The 25,713-nt window shown below is 39.1% G+C and overlaps 3 protein-coding genes and 1 long non-coding RNA gene across 4 annotated transcripts in view; 1 reads left to right on the plus strand and 3 right to left on the minus strand.

Moving 5' to 3' along the window:
• LOC146458481 (tRNA-dihydrouridine(16/17) synthase [NAD(P)(+)]-like) overlaps nucleotides 1-25,713 on the plus strand; it is a 61,889-nt gene that overhangs the window by 29,269 nt on the left and 6,907 nt on the right. The window contains exons 8-12 of the mRNA XM_085090645.1: nucleotides 12,761-12,857; nucleotides 14,373-14,443; nucleotides 15,755-15,879; nucleotides 17,516-17,559; nucleotides 19,989-20,067. Of these exons, the coding sequence (XP_084946771.1) occupies nucleotides 12,761-12,857; nucleotides 14,373-14,443; nucleotides 15,755-15,879; nucleotides 17,516-17,559; nucleotides 19,989-20,067 (416 nt within the window). The remainder of the gene's footprint in view (nucleotides 1-12,760; nucleotides 12,858-14,372; nucleotides 14,444-15,754; nucleotides 15,880-17,515; nucleotides 17,560-19,988; nucleotides 20,068-25,713) is intronic.
• On the minus strand, nucleotides 3,267-10,113 carry LOC146458485 (uncharacterized). Its single transcript, XM_085090649.1, has 2 exons — nucleotides 9,698-10,113; nucleotides 3,267-4,097 (listed from the first exon to the last, which is right to left on the minus strand). Exons 1-2 carry the CDS (start codon nucleotides 9,831-9,833, stop codon nucleotides 3,733-3,735), a joined length of 501 nt encoding a protein of 166 aa, XP_084946775.1. The 5' UTR covers nucleotides 9,834-10,113; the 3' UTR covers nucleotides 3,267-3,732.
• On the minus strand, nucleotides 5,251-9,688 carry LOC146458486 (uncharacterized). The gene is made up of 2 exons (XR_014858204.1): nucleotides 7,329-9,688; nucleotides 5,251-7,138 (listed from the first exon to the last, which is right to left on the minus strand). It is a non-coding gene; the product is annotated as an uncharacterized LOC146458486 (long non-coding RNA).
• Nucleotides 22,402-25,513, minus strand: LOC146458487 (substance-P receptor-like). The gene has a single exon (XM_085090755.1). It carries the CDS (start codon nucleotides 23,856-23,858, stop codon nucleotides 22,797-22,799), a length of 1,062 nt encoding a protein of 353 aa, XP_084946881.1. The 5' UTR covers nucleotides 23,859-25,513; the 3' UTR covers nucleotides 22,402-22,796.

The raw sequence follows: 25,713 nt of genomic DNA on the forward strand, positions 1-25,713 counted from the left end.
CAGGAAATTTAATGAGGGTTGTGTCTGAGAAGTTTATAAGTGACCTTGAACGCTCTACGGCAGTACTTTAAAGAAGAGCCTTTTGTTCTACAGCATTCCTCAAATAACGTTGGCTAGTTTCCGCTGAAAGGGACCTTAAAATGTCACCTATTTTTAGCCTCATTTTGAATAATTATATATCAAGAGAAGAGTTTAAACAATTAAATGGTCAAGCTTGATTGACTGTTACGCTACTAGCGCGCAGAAACGAAACTTGCTTTCATTGCATTTTGAAAAAAATTGGCCAAAAGGTGTTCCCATGTGGAAAAATGGCTCAAAACTGATGATGGTTTGTTCAAGATTCCGTGGAGAAATCACAACAGTTTCCTCTCAGTGTTATACGTTTATATTTGAGTAAAGATACTTTAACAAAATCTACCGTGACAGTGTCCCTTTGAGCCTTGACGACGACGACAGCGACAACTGAAACGTCAGCTAAAACTTAGATTCGCTTTCTACGAACACTTTCACGAGGATTCCAACACTTTTAATTTCCGTAACGTGGGGGCGGCTTTAAAGTTAAGAAAGAGAAAGAAAAATGAATGATCATGCGTTCACGTTCTCCACAAACCCTTAAATTTGGCCATTTGGCGATGTTGGTTTGCAGAAGACGGCAAAGAATGTACAAAGAAGAACAGATATTACTGTCTCTGGCCGCAGATGGACTGGGTCAGTATGGATTACAACTTGAAAAATGTTAGCCTAACTGTACTCTCGCATTTTCGTCTCCAAAATGCGCTAGAACAGACCACGAGTCGGTCCTTTTAAGAACTCAGTTGATTTCGTTCTTTCCATGTTCTAGAATTGTTTTGTAGTAATGTTTAAAAACCACGATTTGAAACCACGAGTCGCAGCCAAGTGGTTTTAGACCCCATGAAACACGTGCTACGAGTTTTTTTGAACCTAAGTGAAAGTATTGATTCACCAAAAGAGGTCAAAATAACTAATAATAAATAAACAAAGCTTATACAGCGCTTGTCACTAAGTCTCTGCGCGTTTCACAATTTTTTCTAAAAAGCCAAGTTACAAAAAATCATACCTAAATATTTGCAATCCTGTATAATGTCAAAATTTACAATAATTATAGCGGATAGTACTGAAATAATACCATTAAGAAATGCATAAAAATCAACAGAAAGAAGTTCTAAATCAATAAGTTTTGAGGTTACGTGTGAAGTCCTTTACAGTCAGTGCGGAAGTGATGTTCCTTGTGACACTCACGTTCGACACGTCCAGCTAGCTGTGTTGCTTGTCTCTAGTCGAATTGAGGTCGAACAAAACTCAATTGTACGTGGCGGCTTGAAACGCATCACGCGACTGTAGTGTGGCGTTTCACTGACAGAAAATTGCGTTGTAGCTATTGATATTCTATGTACCTACTTACAAATCCTACGTTGTAGATATTTAAGGTTACAAAAATGCAGCCACGCTGGCTTTTGTCCAATCCCTTGTGTCTCATCTGTAGGCGTCTTGGACTGTTTTTAGGAAATCCTGTTAGTAACGGCTATTTGATATTCTGCGATAAAAGCCGACATTCCGGTGTTCTGAGTAGCAGACTTTTCGGGGGAGGGGGGAGGGGGCACGAAGGAAAAGGAAAGAAAAGCCTGACTTCTTTCCCTTTCCGACCTGCCCCTCCCCCAACTTTGAAGGCCTGTTTACGTCGGTTTTTATCGTTAGTTTTTACTTGTGTTTAAGTCAGTAAATCGTTATTAATATTCGACAGTGGATCTCAAATTAGAGTCGTAAAACCAAAAACAAAGTAAAATCCATTTATATAGAGTTCCCTTTTGAGAATCCAAAATTCATTTGAAACACGCAAACTTTTGATTCCATCGCGGGGCGGAATATTTTATAAGTGATCGAGTTTAAATGAAATGCACGTGAGAAACCAAACTAACCACTGACAAATCGCAACAGAAGCAAACAATGTTGGAACGAGTACAAGCTTGCTAAAACGGTGTTAAATCTTGGTGTCGCGGAAACCATACGCTTTCCTACTGAAACGCTGAGATAAAATTTTCCCGGAAATATTCTATAACCACTTTTCCCGCGAATTGCTTTGAAATGTTTAAGTTATCCAGCACACAACAGATAAAATCACTTCCCGGCTTACGTCGAGACGCCTTGTTGCTTTCAATGCTTTGGCTCGGTAGAGCCAGTCTCCACGGGTCTAATACAACTACCAGCAGTCTTTGCGCGTAGCACGTCATAATGCAAAAGTCCTATGCTTTGGTCTGAGCCCAGTTGTGGGTATCGTTTATTGTCTTTTGAATCTTGTGTTTTCTACCATTTGGTCATTACACCGTCCCCAGTAAAACACCAAGAAACTGCCGGACAACACGTGGGGTCAAAAGAATTGATAATAGAAGCAGAGACCGATACAACGTAGAATTGCTTTTTAAAGTGTACTTTCGGCTGGCTGAATCAGCTTTCTTCAGGTACAATGAGAATTTACATTGGGGCATGTGCTTTTTGTTAAAAGTATTTGCGCAATAACGGAACTTCGTAAAACAGTGTAAAAGATAAAGCAAATGAAATAATAAAAAATTAAAATGGAAAATATGATTTTCTTCGCGAATATTGAGGCCATGTGGAAGAAGTGTTCTGCCACTATTTCGTTAAACTACAGCAGAAAAATGATGGCTAATTTTCCTTTAAAACGGCTACTCTAGTGTCAAAACCGCAAGATGATAAGTGTTCTATAAGGTTAAAGCGCTCGCCACGGCTTGGCGGAATATTGGCGGAAGTTCGCTTTCGCAGTCGCCACTCACGGATAAAAACCTTCGGTTCCTTCTGTGAGTATCGGACTACAGATGACGTTAAACAGAAGAATTAAAAGACAGAATAGAAAACATCTCCAAACAAGACCTTACCACAATAAGTGTAAAACAATACAAATACAATGCTCTCCGGAACCTGCAGAAAGACCCAAACCTTCTGGCATCCAGGGATGGGTGAGTTAGTCTCCTTCGCAGCCGTTTTTGGGATGTTACGCAACGTTCGTTTGGGGGGAGCGTTGCGTGACATCCCAAAAACGGATGCGAAGGAGACTAGGGGTGAGGTGCATAAAATTTAACGTCGGGCATAACTGTTACGCCCAGTCACATTCAGTATTTTAACGTCTGACGATAGCATTTTCGCCCGCCGTTAAGTTTTATGCAACTCGTCCCAGGTCAGGTATGAACCGTGGGAATAACTTAACTGACAGCCAAAAAACAACACTTAAAAACTTTTTGCAGTTTTAATAATAGTATAGTTTGTAAAGGACATTATCGGACACCAGGCGGTAGGCGCACTGCGATTGCATTGCATTCTGGTATCAGTATTTGCCAAGATGGCGGCCGAGGCGTCGTAAATCGTTATTAGGCCACCGTGGTTGACTTTGAATATTCGATGACAGTCACTCGTGCCAAAGTTGTATTCTTTTGTGGGTGGTGCGTAGCTAGGTGGATTGTTATCGGGATTGAAGGGGCAGCCAGGACCCCTGTTGTGAGAGTTGATATATTATAGAGCAGCGGACACGTCCACAGTCCTTTCCATGAACCTTTGCGCACACTTGTCACGCGTCACTCCTTACAGAGATGACTGGGGACGAGACAGTATAATAAAAAGTAATATTGGCATCCATACAAATACATGGCGTGCTAATAAATGTGATATTTGTAAAACCGAATTCGATAATAAATTAATTCATTAAGTAATTAATAGTGCAACACTCCAGGCCAGCAGAGAAACCACTAACGCTCCGTGGATGGTTAATGACGTTGCCGATGTCGCTGTGTTGCAGAGGTTACTACTGCAACACTGATACCTGCACTGTTTGCCATCTTTTGCGCACTGTTTATGCGTGCACTCTTCGTGTACACCACAATGTTTGGAGAAAACTGGCGGCTTGCTTGTGACATTGTTCATGGCGGGGAGTGACGTTTGATATTCTCTGACGCACACGTCATCTACTTGTTCAGGACATTCGTGTTCTGTAACTCTCTTTTCACAGTCATCCCAGGAGATCGAAGAAATGCACGCGTAGCATCTCAGCCCCTCGCTGAAGCCAGGAGCTGTAAATAAAAAAAATGTTTTGCTCAACTTAGCCTGTGCAGCAAGCGTTTCTATGTCTGCAGGGATTTTTTTGGCTTTGACCGTGGGAAAGTTCTCCCCTGCCCTCTCCTCCCCTCTCTCGTGCACTCAATTTTCCGCGTCGAAACCTTTTTGAAACGCTTTGTACGGTTGCCTTGCACCCCCCACGTTTACTCTAAGTTTTACAAACTACATGAAAAAAATACTGCTTTACATAAAACCTGTGTTTCAAGGAATATAATTAGTCACTAAAACAATTAGTAGGTCACTTGTGCTCGGCTATTAAGATTTGAGACTCAAATAAAGTAGTTATTATTATTATTATTATTATTATTATTATTATTATTATTATTATTATTATTATTATTATTATTATTATAGCTGATGACAGAAGTCATTTAGTGATTCTGTAAGCCGCAAATCGGAGAATAAGCTGTTCCAAAGTACCGCACCACTGAAGGTAAAGCTGTCTCTGAAAAGGTTGGTGCGGGTCAATGGAACTGCGAGTTTGTTCAGGGAGTCACAACGGTTGATAAATAACTCGCTTAGGTATCAGTCAGCCCTAAGTCACTTACACTGGTAGAAACGTCAAACCTCAAAATAGTAGTAGGTTACTAGACTAGTGCCCTGAGCATATTATAAGTATCTTTGGCTTAAGATAGCGAGGATGGAAATGAATTGCAACTTGAAATAATAAGCAAATTTTTTCAAGCCCTCAGTTCCCGATATCGGGAACAGCATATGATACTTATATGATATATGATACTTAAATCACAGAAATGTTTACGTCCGAGCAAAAACATAGGCCGAACATTTTACTGTCCGATCATTTTAGGTAAATCTCAAACTGGAATTTAAGAATTTTATAACAAGAGAGGCTTACGAAAATACTAAACCGTGTGACTCCGTTCGACAGGCCTAACACATTTGAGACAATTCGGCATCGTCTTCTACAAACTGTGAGTTAGAAATTCGTCGAAGCAACATCAGAGATAAAATGGACTATCGTGTATGGGTGTAGTTTAGTATTATTTACATGTTATATCCTCTCAGAGTGTTTTGTCCGAAATTTCAAGAGAAAACGTCCGAAACACGCTTAGAAATCGTCCGAAGTTTATCGTCCGAAAATTACAAGTCCGAAAATAACAAGTCCGAAAATTTTCGTGGTGACAGTAAATTTTTAACTTATTTCAGAGAGTTAGCCATAACAACAAATGACAGCTAACTGTTTTTAAATCAGTGCTTAGGCCTAAATAGTGTAGATAAGTGCAAATTAAGCGCTGAACCCCCAAAACGGATGTTCCCTGCCTTGTTTTGGAATATCTATATTAATTCTAGAAAAGGACTCTCTTGCCTCGTTTTCACGCTCTCCCCAGGTACTGCGCGCGCATCCGATTCCCCTCGCCTGACCACGCAGGTTATGTCACATCGCACAATGCAAGCAAAAACGTAGACACAAGGATAAGCGCAAGAGAGCTCCTGGCAAGTGTAGCTGCTGATCGGTTGTTGGAAAGCCGATTAAAACTATTCAACAAATTAAACTTAACAGAGGTTTCATCTGGCTCCTTGAAAATCTACGTAGAAGTTAACTTTGACTTGAGGGAGGAGCAGGGATGGCGCAGTGGTGAGAGCACTCGCCTCTCACCAATGTGGCCCGGGTTCGATTCCCAGACTCCTCGTCATACGTGGGTTGAGTTTGTGTTTGGTTCTCGTCCCTACTCGAAGAGGTTTTTCCCCAGGTACTTCGGTTTTCCCTTCTCTCTTCTTCTACTTCTGCTTAGTATATATAAATGATCTATATAATGTGTCAAAGGTCTTAGAGCTGATCTTATTTGCTGATGACACTAATATCTTCTGTTCACATACTGATGCTTCCTATCTTATGGAAGTTGTAAATTTAGAATTGAAAAAGATAACATGTTGGTTTTATACAAATAAGCTATCAATTAATGTTAAGAAATCTAATTTTATCATATTCAGACCGAGACAAAACAGGCAAAGAATTGATTATTCCGATCGACTGATCGTGTTAAGGAAGCTACTTTTCTTGGTGTAATTTTGGATGAACAATTAACATAAAAATCACATATACATAATGTTGCAAGGAAAGTTTCTAAAGCCATAGGCATAATTTATAAATCAAGTTTTTGCCTTAATAACTCCGCCTTACGGACACTTTATTATAGCCTTATCTATCCGTATTTATTCGACTGTGTGAGCGTCTGGGCATCAACTTACCCATCAAACCTCAGAAGATTAATTACACTGCAAAAACGGGTTGTAAGAATAATGTCGAGGACTGCTTTCAATGCTCACACTGACCCTTTATTTAAAAACTTAAGAATTCTGAATCTTGAGGATATCTACAAACTTCGAATAGGAAAATTTATGTATCAATATAAATCTGGCTTACTTCCCGATAGCTTCAATATTAACATGTTTTTGGTGACACGCCAAGTGCAGTCCTATGGCACTAGAAGTTCAGAGCTTTTTTATCTACCACAATGCAGGGCTAATACAAGAAAGTTCTCCTTCAGTTTCCAAGGTCCTAAGTTTTTTTTTTCAACTCTCTTAGTCCTGAAATTCGAAATGCAACAAGTACCGCTTCCTTTTGTAGTGACCTGAAAGCATTCCTCTCATCATAAATATTCATTTATATATTTATCTAAATATTTATATATTTATATATTTATATATATATATTTATTTATATATATTTATATATTTGTTTATTTATTTTCACTTTCATTTTCGCCTTTTTTTCAGCCTAACTATGATTAACATAACTAAGTAATATATAAGCCCGGTGGCTTCCCTTGAGCTTCCTCGCCATTAGTGTTTAAATAATAATGATGATGATGATGATGATGATGATGATGATGATGATTTGCATTCGTACAGTTCTTTTTTGTGGCAAAACTTACAATAAACTGAACTGAACAGATAAAACTTCTCCTCAAAAACCAACATTTCCATTTCGACCTGGAGAGTGTCCCCAATTCGGCCCTAAATACAGTCGGACCTCTATTAAGCGGCCACCTTTTAAGCGGCCACCCTCCATTAAGCAGCCACTTTCCAAAGTCCCGAATTATTATTTTGTCAGTAAAGTGCTGTATTCAATACCTCTATTCAACGGCCAACCTCTATTAAGCAACCAGTTTTCAAAGTCCCCAGGGTGGCCGCTTAATAGAGGTCCGACTGTACATTGACACCTGAATGAAGTTATTTTTTAAGATATTAAGGGAAAGTGTAAGTCAAAACTGAAGGGAAACAATCGTTTGGAAAGATCTTGTATGTGAAAGTTTGTAAAAGGAAGAAACGGATTTTTTTAAATACAGAGAATAAAACGAGGCCTGCGCAACGGGAAAGGTCTTCATTGAGAAAACATAGTAATTTCTATCTCTCAAAATAAATCCATCGGATTCCAATGCAAACAGTATAATTCAAAAGAAAAACAGTTCCACATGGTGGTGCTAGGCTAGAGTCACGGTTATTTTGACCTTGGGCTGCCTGTGTTATGTCTGCTGTGGCGTGTCAAGTTGTGATTGCTGTCCATGAGAGTCGCCATCCAGCGGTTAAAATATATTAGTTGGAGTGCGTTTTGTCAGCTGGATCAGTAACGATTAACGGACTGGATGTAACGCAAGAACAACAAGGGCATGGTCTGCTGTCCCCGCCCACGGGTCTGTTATATATGCTTTTATTAGCAACCCAGGTTTTCTAAGTTCGATGTTAAATAATTGAATGGTTTCGACAACTTCCATGGCAACGCAGCACGATTCTCAAAGCATGCACACGTGTGGCACAATTACTCGGATAGCCTTAGGGTATTTTCAATTAAGAAGCAGTTCAACGAGAGTAATAAAACAAATTGCAAAAATTAAATGAAAAAAATATCTAAGGCGCTTGTCTGTAGTTGCTGATGTCAGACGAGGATATTAGAAACTGGATAATATGTATAATGCAATTGGCTTAGCGGCCATGGTATATGAGCCGTTATACCATGCACGAGAAAAGCGACCATTAAATTGTCTTCTGGTTGTTCTTGCAAAGCGAAATCAGCAAGATCTAGCAATATTGCTTGGTTGTTTTTAATAAAACAATATGCCACATAATATTTCAATCCTAGCAGTATGCAGGATGTTTGTCCCATGAGCCTAGTTTAATGGACTTAGCTCCCGCGAGTCTCCTGTGGCTCAGTGGTAGAGCATCCGAACTAGTAATCGGAAGGTCTAAGGTTCGACTCCTGATATAAGCTCTTGGATATCCTCTTTCCGAATATGCCTGTGTCATTCACTGAATAAAACATCATTCTCAAAACAATTATTCCACTCGCGCTTGTTGGATATGAGACCCGGGATATGAGAGCGCGTCGGTGGCTGTCTGTTATCTGATATCCAACGCGCGAATAATTGTTAGATATCGAGTTGAGCTTTCGAGGCTTCTACTACAGCAGACAATATTGTTTTCCTAACAAAGGCAAATTGAAATGTTTTGTAGTCATTACGTGCTGTTTGTACAAGTTATCGCCCTTTGAAGTGCACAACATGCAGATGCCAAGCATTTTATTCATTTTAAACCCCCGCTCATGCTATTTATAAGTAACAGCGACAGCAGACGTAGAATGTCGGCATACTGTACTATTTACGCAAAAAACCCGGGTCTGTTTATTCGCGTTCCCAAGTTAAGCTTGCTTTACAATTATTTGAATTTTTATCCTTTTTAAATTTCTTAATTGAGGGTTTCATGAGCAATCATTGGATATACGCGTTATATAGAAATTTTATCACTGTTATTATTTTTATTATTGTTTTGCTTCTCTTTTGAATTCGTTGACATAATACTATGATTTAGTGATGAGAAAACTCTGATGATTATTTTTTGGCTGGTTTTTGGATCAATCTATAACGCGTTCTTCTCAAATGGAAATTCTCGATTGAATCTCCGGAAGTAAACAACCAGTATTGACCGATACAGTCTTAAAACATTTTTCCTTTATCTTTAATTTTGCGCTCTAAATGTATTGTTTGGTTACGGGACCTATTATCCCCTTCGTGTGCATTCATACTAGTCATTAATATTTCACCAGAAAGGCTGGTATGAATACTGTATCCTAATTAAAAACCCAAAACCTGTATTAGTGAACTTTCGTCTAACGACGTTAATTGGATATGTGACAGAAAACGGCACGCGGTTCTTACACATATTTACCAACTTTTCTGTCCCTTGCGACATCACGAAAATAGAGATATGCTTGTTTTCTAATTTTTTTGTGTGTTTGTCATCTAGAGATTGCACGCGAAGCGGCGATGAAAAATTGTTAATAGAAAAATATTTGGCGATGTTTAAAAAACACATCATTCCCGGTGATATTCTAATGACTGGCAAGTTAGTCGCAGTTGAGATACACTCTTGGAAGTTGCATATTCTCAGTTCAGTTCTATTTAAACCTTCCATACGCGTGAATTCTGAGGCATTTGTTGCTAGCAGAACCCAGGGTTTTCATTCCTTTTCATTCAACAATGAACTTTGATTAGTGTGGTTGTAAATAGAAATGGTCTCACTCACGTACATAGCTCACCTTTAAACCAAAGAAGCCATATTGTCATGATCGATAAACGCTGTAGAACGTTACACTCCATCGTCTGTAGGGGGTTTTCGTTAGGATATTTCACTTGCGATGATATGTTTTGTGAAATATATCTTCCTTTGGACATCAAAAGATGCTGCTGTGCTTCTATCGATCGTTAATTTCGGCTACCGTTGAATTCTGTGCTCTCGTGACATTGTCTTGTCCTTTAATGTATCGCGTGACGTGAATTATCACACAGTGTATTGTCTTACACATGCGCGCGCCGCTGTTTTCTCCCCCGAGGCAGACACGTATTGATTAGGCTTCTCGGTAATTACCTTTGTTTGAATTTTTTGTTGGATCCGCTTTTCCAATTACAGAAGTTCCAGAAACCTATTTCGAGTAAAAACAAACAATACTGAAAAATAGCGAACAACAACAGGAAACGACGGCACAGATGCAAATGATAACCTTTGAGCAAGCCCTTGGGGGTGGTTTTCTCCCCTCCCCCCACCCCCACGAGAGCTTGTGCGCAGGCCTATATAAACGAGAACGTCCGGTTACAATCGCTCTTGACGCGTAGTACACATTTTGGTTCATTTCTTTCTCGTTCTATCCAAAACCGCAGCGTGAAATGACCAAATTCAAGGTTGTATTGTAAACGGAAACGTGAAATTTGTTTTCTAATTTTGAACCTCAACGCCCCCACCACGAATCAATATCGTGCGTAGATTATGCAAATTGAACGTGTTGGAAGCGTGATGCAATGCTTCAGAGAACGCGAATTCCATTTGTGTTAGGACGTCTTTGTTGACTTGGCCGTCGCGGTTACTTAAGTTTCCTAATTAAAAAATGATTTAGACTTACTTGTGGCACTTATCCCCAAGATGTTTTCATTTTAACAAAATCTAAAGCCAGACAAACAGGACTCCATTTAAGCTTACCTGGATACTTCCTGTATAAATATTTTTTTAAATAAATAAATAGAATTAAAACATGCTCCGGATAAACTGTTATGACTGCTTTGTAATTACATGCATAAAAGCTCCCTTCCAATTGCTGTTTGCTACTGCCATCGGGTTATTTCTTTCAAAAACGTTTTATTTATACTTCTATTTGTGAATCCCAAGGAGCTCGCTTGACGCTTTTTTACTATTTGAAAACGGTCTTAAAATGGCTGCGCTTTGCACCTGCCTAGCTTATTTATATGGTAATCGCGAATAGGCGCATGCGTTCAGTCATTGAAACGAAACGTCCGTGAAACTAAACACGGTGCCGCATACGAAAATGTTCGATTTGTCGTGTGCTAGATATTACCTGGCTACGAATTCTTATGAAAGAAAATTAAAGGATGAATTTTCGCAGCTTATATTCAATTTTTTAAAGAAAGATAATCTTTTGCCGATTGGTACCGAGATATAATCGAAGGCGGCGCCTTCAGAGTGTTTGAAGTAGGGCAGGTGGTAGTGTCATTGTTGACATATTAAAACGGTGTTTTCGACCATGGAAAACATCTTTTTGAAAACACTCTTCATAGTGAATTAATTTGTTCCACATCGGTAATGTTCGCCGTGTATTTGGCATTTTTTTTTTGGGGGGGGGGGGGGGGGGAGAGCGTTGTAGTATGGCAAAAACGATAGTGTAGACGGTAACCTGAGTATCAGGCCTTCCTAAACCCTCCCCCCCCCCCCCACACGAAAAGCCGGTGATACTAAGGCTATGTAGACAGAAGCCACGCGAAGCAAAATCGATGCGAGGCAAGGCGAGGCGAGCAATAAGTGGAAGAAGGCTGGAGAGAGAAGACGCATCCACTCTCCAGTCTCTCCCTTTTCTTCCCTGCAAGCAATAGTTTTCCTCGTTTTTATTATTCGCAGGCAGCCCTCTCTTGTCCCATGAACCTAGTCTAATGGCCTTAGCTCTCACGAGTCTCCTGTAGCTCAGTGGTAGAGTACCCGAACTAGTAATCGGAAGGTCTTAGGTTCGACTCCTGATAGAAGCACTCAGATTTTCTTTTTCCGAGTATGCCTGTATCACTCACTAAATACAGTCGAACCTCCATGTGCGACCACCTCCAAAAAGCGACCACCTATTCAAAAGACCAAATTTCTTCCAGTCAAAGCCCTATAGTTGGAACCTCTCGTAAACGACCACCTCTCATAAGCGACCGCGACCACTTTTTGAGGTGAGGGCATTACAATTTTTATCGTCTTTAACCTCTTTTAAGCGACCACTTGACACATGGTGTGATCTCCATGTTCGCTGTATGTACTACGCTACTCAGAGTTTACGAGGAACTTTTAGTGACAACCTAACACTGCTCGTATTGTAACTGGGAAAATGTATGCGATAAATTATATTCTATTAAGGAGATGTTTCAGACCTGTTCTCGGAAGAGACCGCCTCTGGTTCGACTATTGTAAGCGACCATCTCCCGTAAGCGACCACTAAATCTTGACATTTTAAGGGCGATTTAGACGGTACGATTTTGCCTACGATTTGTCGCATGCGATTTCTAGAGCGCGCGCTGCTTGCGTCATGTAAAAATCGTACACAACTCTCGCCACTCAACATTGCCTTTACCGACGATTGTCGTAGGGTTTTTAAAACATGTTTTAAAATCCTACGACATTTTTCGTGTTGTGTGCGTCTGTCGTAAGGATGTTGTAGGTTGATTTACACGACGCGATTCGTGTTGTAGGCATGGCGTAAGCGTGTCGCATGCGACAAATCGTAGGCAAAATCGTACCGTCTAAATCGCCCTTTAGGTGGTCGCTTACGGGAGGTTCGACTGTAATACCTCATTCTCATTCATTCACCAGACTTCAAATATACCATAACATTTATTCAATTTCGCATATGCCACAGCAGTATGCAGGATGTTTGTCCCATGAACCTAGTTTAATGGTCTTAGCTCTCACGAGTCTCCCGTAGCTCAGTGGTAGAGAATCCGAACTAGTAATCGAAAGGTCTTAGGTTCGATTCCTGATAGGAGCACTCAGATTTCCTTTTTCCGAGTATGCCTGTGTAACTCACTGAATTATACACCATTCTCACTCTCTTTTTTGTTTGTAGTCTCGACAGAAACAAGGACATGAGAGACAAACTAGGAACAGCCAAGTCAATCCAGGAGATGAAAGAAATATGCCAGACGTTAAAGGACAGAACCCAGGTGTGATTTTTTGTGACATATATTTTTTTAAGTGAAGCAAGTGGAGACTGATCGGCACTGTGTGTCCGTGTTTGCTGTTTGAATAAGTGACATACTTCATTTTAAAAAAACTTGAAACTTTTTTAGTAAATGATAAAATGATTTAATAAACTCATAGGGCCAGTTATTTAAACAGAGTCTAACTTAGGCTGCGGCTTAAGACAATCAGTGGGCCTCCAAATTTGTTTAAAAGTGGTTTATTTTAAGTAGATAAATAGTTTTCTAGTCTGGGGTGCAAGCCTTCTGGTCACGGTTGGCAGTAGACAATGTTTAGATATGGCTGTTGGCAAAACTGAAAATGGTTTAGAACATTGTTTTGTTAAACACCGTCTAAATTGTCTTTTAATAACCGAACCATAGTCTCACGAAAAGCCTATCATCTTTAAGCTCTCAAATTGAAAATCTTGTCATAAACAGACTTATCTTAGTTTTTACGTTTGACCGTTTGAATAGACCATTTCTGAGTTGCTTTGAACCTCATTATGAAAACTAGGTTAAGTGCAAAGTTTTTATTATGAAAATCAGTTTTTATTCATATGCAAAAAAAAAAAAACTAATTGTCATAAGAAAAGATTTGCACTTAGCCTCGCTTTCATAGTGAGGTTCACAGAAACTCGAAAATGGTCTATTGGTTGTTGGTTCACATTTTCACATGCACGTGCGTGAATTCTGTACATGCTTCACCCTGGCTAGTATTTTTAATCACCAAAAATGACAAATATAGAACTCCCCTCTCCTCCCAAACTACCCTCCCTAACATCAAAGCTTTTCAAAAGGAAAAAGGGTTATAAAGAATATAAAATAATAAATGATTCAGTAGCACATCCACAGAGTGGCTCTTCGTCCACTGTTTGCAGGTCGAATTTGAATTTGGAAATGTTGTTTTTTTTTTTTTTTTGTGGTGACATGAAGCTTGTTTGTAAACTCAAATAAGGTCATTAGACGTGAACACCAATGGCTGTCAAAGCTCAAAGCTGATAAGTTTTTTGTTAGTCTGTGAGTTTATGAGAGATGTATTAATCCGTAAATGACACAGGCATACTCGGAAAAATATCCGCCATTTGTCCCATGAATCTAGTTTAATGGTGTTAGCTCCCACAAGTCTCCTGTAGCTCAGTGGTAGAGCATCCGAACAAGTAATCGGAAGGTCTTAGGTTCCACTCCTGATAGGAGCACTCGGATTTCCTTTTTCTGGGTTTGCCTATGTCACTTACAGAATAATACGTCATTCTCATTTATTCACCAGGCTTAAAATAGTCCATCACATTGATTATTTCCATCTGTGAGTTTACTAATTCACTTTATCATTTACTAAAAAAGTTTCAAGTTTTTAAAAGTGACATGAAAGTTAAGGATGAATTCCTCAGACACGTGAACTTGATAAGTGAGACTGATAAATTTTTTTTTTTAATCTACTAAGAAACGGAGGCGATGTTTAATGCTCAGCCTATAACACTTGGTTCGTTGATTTTACAGAAAGACATCGAAGAAAATGGCGAAACAAAATCCACAGGAATTCCATACTGGCGATGCCAGCCGTACATAAGGTCAGTATATGTAGCTGTGCAAGAGACCATGATTAGAGCTGTATCATTAACTTAACTAGTAACAACCATCTACGCCAAGAGTGTACGCGCCTAAATCTGGGGACTTACCGTCCAGAAACTGGTCGTTAGGAAGCCGATAAACGCTTTTTATCCTCAGGCTTTATGGCAATAGTTCGTCCATAGATGCTGCTAGCATTCACTGTTCCAAACTAGAATTACCAATGGACTGATGTTTTTCAGTTTTCTATCTCTTGTCTCGGTCCACGTTTCTTGAATTCTCAAAAAAAAAAAAAAAAAAAAAAAAATTGCTAGCTTTGCTTCACATGACCTCTCTCTTTTCTGGTCCTCTACTAATTTTTTTCCCTAACATGTAAGTATTGTAAGTATAGTATTTATTTGTCTTTAGTTTGTACTGTTATTTTGCTCCTTTCCATCGTACAAAACTGTATTGCTGTACTTTAATCTAGGTAAAGCTTGGACTTCAGGCTTCCCCTTCACCTTCGCATTTGCATCTGTGTGTGTCAGAATATCTGATGCAAATGTGTGACAAAACAAATAAATCTGCTTCCTTCCTTCAAAATCAGAGAAAACTCAGGTCTTTATTTCTCACGTTGAAAAGCATCATCTCACAAAGCGTACGTCGAATATTTAGGACAAAAAGAATTGACAGGAGCCCACATCGTTGAGCGATAAATCAGTTTTCAAAGCTGCTGGTAATTTTAGGAATTTAGGCTAGCTTTTCTCTGCTTTGAATAATTGAGACGAAAACATATCCCTCTTGTTAGATCAGTGCCGAAAAATGTATGCTCTATCTCAGACCAGAAATGGCAAAAAAAAAAAATCCCACTTTTCTCGGCTGACAAACCATAAAACTGCGAATATAAGCCCTGGGCTTCTATTGGTTTGTTCAAAGCATGTTTTAAGACGTTTTTTGCGCGGTGGACGTGCATTCGAGGGAGCTTGTGATTGGAGCGAATTTTGTGTTTTAAATTGTGTTGAGGGTAACAATAAAAACAGCTTAAAATACAAAGCTAACCCATGAAAAAGACGTGAAAACAGCTTGAGCTTATTATCCGAATGATGATTTTGTTTGAGATTGGAGGGGAAGGAGGCTAAAGTTTGGATCGTCTTATTTTCAGAGGAACGCATGCTCGGAATTTTACCTTAGCTATACGTCCTGTAAAAGGGAGTTCCCCTCCCTCCTCCCCTCCCCTTTCCCCTCCCTCCTCCTGTGCGGCTACGGCTACTGCCACTGGTCTTGTCTCGACTCACGGTTTCTTGCTCAATAATTAATGACTGCTTTTAATTCAGATCCAGTTCTGGAGTTAAAAGGACGCTCGAAGAGATGAAAGAAGACGAAGAGAGAGCGAAAGAGGTGGTTAAACAGAGGCAAATGAAGAAAGCGTTAAAGAAACAGAAAGTGCAAGCACGAAGAGGTAGTTGGAAGTCTTTTCTACTGTTAAAACGCCCATCAAACGTATGCACACCCCCCCCCCCCCCAAATTTCATTTCATCTTGTAAAATACTACCAAACAAAACAAACAAACTGCACCACAAGAATGTTCTCCTCAGTAGCTTACATTTGGATGGTCACACTTTAGGATTTCATCCACTGGCGCAAAAGTTAGAACCACCCTGTACAGCATAATAAACAGCACCACAGGAAAGTACTGCTCAGTAGCTTTCATATGAATGGTCACACTTTAGGATTTCATCCACAGACTCTAAAGTAAGAACCACCTTGTAAAGCATAATAAACAGCACCACAGGAAAGTACTGCTCAGTAGCTTTCATATGAATGGTCACACTTAAGGTGGCCGAACACAGTTTGCGCGCGCTTTACACATTCTGTTAGGTGATGCTATTAAGCGCGCGCTAGGGTTGTCTCAAGCAAATTACTATCGATCCCTCGATTTTATACCAAATGGATCACAAAGGTAATTTTTGCTCTTAAAATAACTTGGTTTCTCGTTTGTGAATCCTCTTCATTTATCGCTGAACAAAGAAAGTGAGTTCACGATGAGCTAAGCCTTTTTGTACGCTTTTCATCTTTGCTGAGAAAACCTAATTAAAAGCCACGCATGCGCATTTGAGCAAAAAATTGTGACTGGTTGTTTTAATGGAAATGAACTGTTTTCTAAGGAACCGCTCGTTAGAATTTCGTGAAATTTGACAAAACAGTAGTTATCTAAAAGCGTAACTTGCCTACAAACCAAAAACAAAATCTAACAGAGGGTATCTTCAAAAAACATTAAAGTGCAAAACCAACATTTACAGGAGACCTGTCTGTTAAAATTACATGGAAGCAGCGCCACTATGTCAGTATTTTGTGAGTTTTCTGGATACAAAAAATGGAAAAAATCTAACGAGTGCATTTTCTAAAAATTAAGAAAAACCATTATTTGTGGACAGTTGAAAGCTTGCTGTGTTGCCATGGCAACGGCACCTTGCTTAACAAAAAGTATCAAAATTTATTCCTTCTTAGTTAATCTTGCACCATACTAATTTCGGGTACTCAGAAGTACGTAGTTTTCAAATAACGTTTACTAACACCTGCGTACTGGATAACTGTGTTCGGCCACCTTAAGGACTTCATCCACGGACTCGAAAGTTTGAATCACCTTGTACAGCATAATAAACAGCACCACATGAAAGTGCTGCTGAGTAACTTTTATATGAATGGTCACACTTTAGGACTTCATCTACGGACTCGAAAGTTTGAATCACCTTGTACAGCATAATAAACAGCACCACAGGAATGTACTGCTCAGTAGCTTTCATTTGAATGGTCAGACCTGAGGATTTCACCCACAGACTCCAAAGTTAGAACCACCTGGTACAGTATAATAAACAGTACCACAGTAAAGTACTGCTCAGTAGCATTCATATGAATGGTCAGACCTAAGGACTCCATCCACAGACTCAAAAGTACGCAAACATACCTCTGTATTAGGAGGCATCGTCCTTAAGTTGCTGTATCAATTCAAATGCTGAAAAGATTAAGTGTCATGATAATGATGGACGGCATAAAATGTTACTAAGTCGATTCTGGAAACTTTTCTTTTTCTGCAGAGAGGAGGTGGGATATCTGTACTCAGTGTGAAGTTAACCCTAAGGTGGGTACAGAGTTTCTTGTCGTCCAACAAGTTTTGCTTTTGTCTAACGCCCCGTTTTCGTTTGATAACGCATATTTCAGTTTCTATTTGCCACTTTTTTTCAACCTCACTGAGCTCAAAACTACATAACATCTTTCTTTACTGTTAGTTAATTAACTGTTTTACCTGTTTTGTTTTTGTAATGAGTAGATGGAAATAAATAATTAAATTATACAAGATTAACTTCTAATCTGTTGTTGTCATAAATTCGTAAAATCGTCGTAATAATTGAATCGTTTATTCCAAAAGCTTACAATGCTCAGCGTTACCTGGCCTAAAACCTCTAATTTCCGACAACCTTTTGCATGTGCTATATACAGGTAAAAGTCATACATTAATCTCTATAAAAACAAAACGATGAAAGTAACGCAATTGTAACTAGCAACATTTCGACATTTGTATATATATGGTTGCCATCTAGCCTAAAACTTTCTTTCTGTATTATTTTTCATGGCTATATACTTCTTCTATATACGCTTATGAAAACGGAGGCTTTCTAAAACGATTTCACAAGTGGAAACATGAAAACGTGTTTTGTATAAACGTGTTACTGAAAGATGTCGTTTTGAGAACATATTTGCCTGTGGGTGGGTGGGAAAGGGACTTCTGATTGTTTGGTCATTTGAGTATGTAGAGTATGAAAAGGGGTATCCAACAGTATACCTTCACAAACGAAAAGAACGTTTGTTTGGGGATAAATATTTTCTGCGTTCTAGCAAAAACGCATCAGTGTAGAGAGAGCCTAATATTATAACGCGAAAAACAGAATTGTGACTACTTTTAATTCATTCACATTCTTTACAAATAGGCCATTTTACAGTTGTGTGTTTAGTGACCTGGCCTTGGATTGGAAGCGAGGCTGGGGGTGACCTTGTTTTGATACAAACCTCACTGCTTTTCATATGTGAATGCAAACTACTTAGCATAAGAACAGCATGATCTACATATGAAAAGCAGAGGTTCGTATCAAAACAAGGTCAACTCCAGCCTCGCTTTCAATTCAACGCCAGGTCACTAAGCACACAACTGTAAAATGGCCTATTCGTGATATCCATTATCCGATCAAAATTCAATTCAATAGCGGCAACCATGTGACGTCATAAAATCCAAAATGGCGGCATTCTGGTCCCAATTTGCAAGAAAGTGTAGTTTAAAAAGATGTAATTCTAACAATTAAAAAAAAAACAACAACAACAACAACACTTCCTGACAGGTTCGCTAACACACTTTAGTATAAATCTACTAGTGTTCTATCACGAATGCCGTTCGCTGATTGGCTACGCTACTCGCTATCTATTCTGTGATAGATAGCGAGTAGCGATTTTCAACAAAATGGCGTCCGCATCTTTGCGTTTTCGAAGTGTCTGCGATGAGGAAATAGATAATTTACTTGTTTTGTTTTGAACGACTAGTAGATTTATACTAAAACAATTAGATTATTCGCTCTCGATTTCTATGCGTGATAGTTGATTCGGGCTTCGCCCTCATCAACTATCACGCGATAGAAATCTCGAGCTCATAATCTAATTGTTAATTAGTATAAATCTACTAGTGTTCTATCACGAATGCCGTTCTCTGATTGGCTACGCTACTCGACCTACTCGCTATCTGTTCTGTGATAGATATTGAGTACCGGTTTTCAACAAAATGGCGGCCGCTTCGTCGCGTTTTCGAAGTGTCTGCGATGAGTATATAGATAATTTACTTGTTTAGTTTTGAACGAATAGTAGATTTATACTAAAGCAATTAGATTATTCGCTCTCGATTTCTATGCATGATAGCTGATTCGGGCTGCGCCCTCATCAGCTATCACGCGATAGAAATCTCGAGCTCGTAATCTAATTGTTAAATAGAACACCTTGGGTTGATAGTGGACTGTCTGGTATTCGTCTGTTAATCATTATCTTCAAATCTTAATTTTAAATTTCAATCACGTTAAAATCTCTGGCAAATTCGTAACCCGCCATCCCTTTTTTCGTTCTTTTTAAAACATTCTAAAAATCCTTTAAAAATTCTCAAACATAGATTGCACCATGGATTACAACCACATGGAAGTATTTTTGAATCGAATGTCATCTTGCCGAGGAAAAAAAAGTTAAAGTGCTGAAACATATTTAAATAATAATAAAAAGAGCCAGTTGAATAGAATTCCTCTCAAACACGAAAATAAGCGCGCGATAATATGTCATATTTTTAGAACACTAAAATTCTATCTTTACTATTTCCAACAATTTAGCGTCAACTTGTTTTAAAAGGGGAGGTTCTCTTTAACTAACATTGGTCGGGCCTTTCTTTGAAAAGGAAAAGGCTTTGAAACGTTGTTCATCCTGTTTTAATGAGTGTTATACGCACGGGGTTCTTATTTCGTACATTTGTTTATTTTATTTCAGGGCTTGAAATGTTCATTTAATCTGTGTCGTGTTTGTTGTCGTGAGCGCAAGGGAAATGACGAGGCCAAGCACTGTCCAGGTAATTATTGCACGTTTTGCTCACTATCTGTTCTCATTCTCCCTTATCACGCTTATTTAAAATTTTGATGTGGGCCGGTAACGCAAAACGAATGACATTGTCGGAAAGAGCACCTTAAAATTAATAAAGAGACCAAGTTTAAGAGTCTTGTCTCTTAAAATAGCGAAGATATAGTGTCGTTAAGTCTGAAAATTTTATAGACGTTTGTATGGAAACGGGAAGTTTTGCCGTCTTCATGTAAACGTCCGCAAAATTCCTAAACTTACAGCACTGTATCTTCGTAATTTTAAAAGACAATTCTCAAAATTGGCCCTTATTTTATTACTAATTTTAAGGTGCTTTTTCCAGCAGTGTCAACGTTCATTTTCCTGTCCTAACTTCGAAGTTAATAATAGACTGTTGAATTTTTTTGTCATCCCGTTTTCATGGCCTGTATGTAAATTCTCCTTACAGTGTCAGTGCTTTGATGAAACGTTTAGGTCATGAGAATAAAGGAAATGATCAGTTACGATCAAATGTCTCTGATTTTAAACAAATTCTCCCAACTAATGCCATAAGAAATATGCGAGGTACAGTGAGGGGAATATCCATATTGATATATAATGATGATTGAACTGAGTGGAGTGCGATTTGGTCTGAAATCATACGCGTGATTTCAGAATCGAACGAGCGCGCAGCGCGAGTTTGATTTGAAATCACAAGTATGATTTCAGACCAAAATTGCACGACGCAAAGATCAATTACCACTTTATTACGCCTATTTTGAAATCACAGAGTTTTATTGTCGATTCTAATATTTTATTTTTGTTACTTCATTTCCAATTTGATGGGCTAAAGAAAGGGTGCTATTTAGAGCAAAAAATTGGTGCAATTTGGGAATAAATCGTACTGTTGAGAGCCAATCAGATTGCAAGGATCACCAGTGATTTCAAAGTGGGTGTAATAAAAAGGTTTAAAGGGGAGGTCTCACGAGGACTTTTGTTTTACCTTTCTTGGTTAACATGGTACAACAGTACCTCAGCTTATTTTCAAATAACAGGTCAACAGATGGTGTCATTTACTATAACTACCAGAATCCTTCAGTTTGTTGTTTTATCTTGCAAATTAGGGATACTGTTATCTAAACCTCACTTGGATTAGAAAAATTTGAATAAGAAAGGAAAAACGAAGAGGATTCTGGTAGTTGTAGTAAAATAACGTCATGGTTAAAATCGCCTTTTGTGCAACATCCAGAGAAAGAAATCAACTGAATTCTTGAAAGGAACAACTTATTATCTATTATAGTGCATTTTCGAGACGAAAATGTAAGAACTTGAAAACAATTAGCCTTCGTCCATCCATGATCAGAAACACACATGACAGTTTCAGTACCGCACTGCAGGGGTGATTTACAGCAAAACTGACTGTTATTATTTAGGATTTGTTAATACAGAAATGATTATGTGTTCTTGAAATGACACCAAATCCCCGTGACACATTTCTTTTAGCACTCTTTTATTTACACAATGTGCCAAAGAGGAGACTGATTTGCATGTATGTTGAAGCAGAGGGTAATTACATGTGTAAATGTTCTGCCTGCGCGATGAAACTGATGCTCTTTCAAAAAACAAACAAGAAACAACAAGAACAACAAGAAATAGTTTGAATAAATACAGTATTAAAAAGTTCATGATGGAAACATTGTGTCCTCCACAATGGTGCAAAAAGGGGACTTAGAAGATGTAAAGCAAGTGAGAATTTCACGCAGAAGATATACTTTATTATGCGTTTAAATAGTTGATTATATACAGAAGTTAGCTTTATACAATATGACAAACGTATAACGTATATTGATTCGTTACAGACATTGCTTGTCACTTGTTGTCTTCGGTATTAGTTCCCAACCAAAAACAGACCAAAGGACCAAATTATGTCCACAGTTTTAGAAAACAACTAAATTAATCCACATTTCGTTTTGGAGTTGAGTGTAGAAAAAATTGTTAACTGTCCATCAATATGGCAGTAAACTGATAAGCTATAAACGTTACCAGGATTGGAAGGACAAGGTCTAACGTAAACTGCGACTTCAAAGGAAACGTCTTCAAAATTACATTTTCCTGCGTCTTAGGTCTGAATCTTTCACTCGACTCTTGTCGTGTTAAAATCTCAAGTGAAACCATTTAAATGAAAGCTGCTTAGCAGTACTTTGGATTTCTGTGGTGCTGTTTATTATACTGTACAAGATGGTTATAAGGTTCTGAGTCTGTGGATGAAATCATTAAGTGTAGCCATTCAAATGAAAGCTACTGAGTAGTACCTTCCTGTGGTGCTGTTTATTTCGCTGTACAAGGTGGTTATAAGTTCTGAGTCTGTAGACGAAATCGTAAATTGTGGCCTTTCAAGGTCATTGAAATTTAAGTGATTGAGCAGCAGGTTTCCATGGCGCTCTTCATTGTACTTTACAAAGTGGTTCTGAATTTTGAGTCTGTGTGACGATTCAAATGAAAGCTAATGAGCATAATTTTCCTGTGTTGCTGTTTATTATGCTGTACAAGGTGGTTCTCACTTTTGAGTCTGTCAATGGAATTCTAATAAGTTTGCATGTGGTGCTGTTTATTGTGCTGTACAAGTAAAACCTACAGTCTGGTTATTTCAAAAAGGACATTTTCTTTAGGCGTGTTTTGTAGTCAAGGAAAAGAAAGAGAAGCCATTGTGTACGACGTTTTCGGCTCTCCTTCTTTTAAGACGAATTATCTCTGGACGTTCCATGACTTGCTACGCATTACACCAAAGCATGGACAGTTACACTTCTTCAAGAAACATTCAAATAAACGTTTTAGTCCCTTGCGGAAATTCCCGCTAAAATTAAAACAGATACACGGGTTAATGGCACAATTTGCATAGGCCATGAACAGGGCGAAAAAGTAGAAAGCTTGGAAGCCACAACTTAAAGAAGCGGAGACATTCTTGTCCCACACAAAATACGTTAAAAAAAGTATTATATTAATTGGTGCCCAGCATAACCCAAATACTAAGACAATAGCGAGGGACATCTTGAGGACGTTTCGTTGCCTCCTCAGTCGTTTTTTCTGTTGCTTAGCGTTCATCGTTTCGTTACCTGGTATCTTTTGAGATCTGAGCTTAAAAATGATTATGGAGTAAATTATTGTCATCAGGGCGAAAGGGATTACGGTGACAACAAGAACAACCGCTAAGTAGTACTGTTTTTTCGATGATGACATCTCAAAGGTTTCATTCCACAGCAACTGACACTGAAGTTCTCCTTCGATCTCGATTAGATTGAAGGCGAATAAATGCGGGCAGTGAATAGCTATGGCCACGATCCACGTCGCTAATATGACGTATGGGCAAAGTTTGGAGCTGACGATTGGGGGACGGAGTGGAAAAACCACGGCTCCGAATCGATCCACCGATATCAAGACCAAGCTCTGGATAGACACGTTCAAGGAAACATCTTGCAAAAAATTGGTTATTTTACACAGGGTCAAACCAAAGCGTCCATCGATTAGCCAGTGCCCAACGTGCATGTGGGTGAGAATTTGCGGAAAGGCAATAATTGGGAGGATGAGGTCTGAAAAGGCCATGTTGACGATGAGGAAGTTGATGGTTCTTCTCATCGACTTCGTCTTGAATACGACCAATCCAATGAGAATGTTCCCTGTTACTGCAACAACGATAAGAACACTGTACACTGAGGTTTTAGCAACTATCTCTGCGGTTGGATTGTCTGTGCAGCTCGCTGACGGCAGCCTCCCGTTACTGTAGTTGCTAGTCGTGCTAATGTTTGCCATCCAGATTGTCTGAGCTCTTCCTCGCTTATTTCTGTCTGGTTAGCAAGTTTCCTTTCACTTTTTAGCAGCGGTGTCCAGTTCAAGTGATTTCTTATAATCGGGTCACCTTATCGAGTAAAATATAAAGGAACGCCGCCGCTCGGCTGCTGATGTCCTTACTGAAGAGAAGAAACGTGTTGTGATATATTTGTATGGTACAGGTGGGACCTGTTTTAATCAAGAATTAGGTCTCACTTGGTCACTACACAGTGAACTATGGCTGTAAATTCTTGGCGGTTGGTGTGGCAGTAGATTTTACAGGTGCACCGGAAATTTTATCTGACAAACATGAAGTCTAGAGAAATTAGTCGGCTCATATTTGAAGTCACCTCACGTTGTCGTTAAACGTAATAACATCGCGTTTTTCCGGCATTACCTGTCGTAAGATGTAAAAAGAATCCGCTGCAATTTTAGTGGCCGGGTAATAAATCTAGTTGTAATAAACTTGTGACAACGTGCTGTCAATTGATTCGGTCCATTGTTCATTGTTACCGTTAACATCGAGAGGCGAACAAGGAGCGAATCTTTCACTGTTCTCAGTCTGTGTAGTCGGCGGTTTCATTGGGGTTTGGTGGCCCTGGGCAGAGCCGCGAAAACGAACGTCAAGGCTGGGAGAAGACAAAAACGAGCGGCGAAGGCGCGTGAAGAATGGTGACGAGGGAGGGAGAAACCGTCTGCCAGAATCAACGGATTTTTTTCATTGCTGTCCCTTGCAACACCTTTTGTGTATCCAATTAACCCAACCAATCAGAGAGTGTTTCGTAATTTTAAATTTTTCGATTCCAATGCCAGTTTCGCGTGAAGTTGATCAAAACTGATCAGAACAAATGCGCCCTGTCGATGGTGGTGGCCCGGATATTCACGTCAAAATAAACTGATGAGATCTAAGGGAGGATCGAAACTATGGTCTTAGCGACACAAACCCCACAGTTGCAGAGCGGAGCGAAGCGATAACAGAAACACAGCCGTAACTAAGACTTTCCCTCTCATTTTCAGGCGTTGCATAGTTCTCTAAGAAGTTACAATGCTAAATAAAGGATCAAAAGACTACTAGCCGTGATACGAAACACAACATCTTGGCTTGGCTTGGCCCGGCAAAACAAAACCTGCAAGATAAAGATTATCACATGATTGAAATCCTATCCTTACAAAAATGACTACAGAGGCTGTACTGTCAGTAGACTCACTGAAACGAACCAAACCAAACCTAAATAAATCGCCTTTAAGGGCATAAGAACGAAAGTCGCTAAACAGAAACAACGAGAAGTCAAATAAACGGGCGACAAACCCAGAAGTGACCTTTGAGTTCAAAATACAAAACACGTGACAGTTAAGCACATGGCTTTGTTCAGGCACTATCATGCAAATCCGAGACCGAGGTAACAAGAGTGACCAGCACGTGAATTCTCCTTACAGTGTCAGTGCTTTGATGAAACATTTACTTCATGAGAGCAAAGGAAATGAACACCTATGATAAAATGTGTTAAACAAATTCTCCCAACAAATACCATAAGAAATAAGCAGTAGGAACAGTAAGGAGAATTCCCATACTGAAATCAAGGCTCAAAGGGGAGTATCACGGGGATTTGTCGACCTTTTTGTTTTGTGTGCGTTTTTCTGTAATAACTATTAGTAGTTTTCATACAAATGTGTTTAATTTTCGTATTGTATCCTTCCGTTTGATATTGTAATTGCATGTATGAAATTGTAATTGTATCCGTCGTCATGTTCTTATCTTCTTTTTTTGATTTCATCTTGTAAAACAATAACTGAGGAGACCTAATTAATATAAGCTTCATAGTCTCCTTTAGGTCTC

Source organism: Pavona decussata, unplaced genomic scaffold, assembly GCF_977016875.1.
Source record: "Pavona decussata unplaced genomic scaffold, jaPavDecu1.1 SCAFFOLD_233, whole genome shotgun sequence".
Taxonomy (NCBI): Eukaryota; Metazoa; Cnidaria; class Anthozoa; order Scleractinia; family Agariciidae; genus Pavona; species Pavona decussata.

Bases quoted from the DNA above. Each gene is read 5' to 3' on its own strand.
- LOC146458485 (XM_085090649.1), bottom strand. From the start codon at position 9,833: ATGTCCAAAGGAAGATATATTTCACAAAACATATCATCGCAAGTGAAA. The intron at 4,098-9,697 runs GTGAGCTATGTA...TTTTATTTACAG, and splicing joins ATGGCTTCTTTGGTTTAAAG to CTCCTGGCTTCAGCGAGGGG.
- LOC146458487 (XM_085090755.1), bottom strand. From the start codon at position 23,858: ATGGCAAACATTAGCACGACTAGCAACTACAGTAACGGGAGGCTGCCG.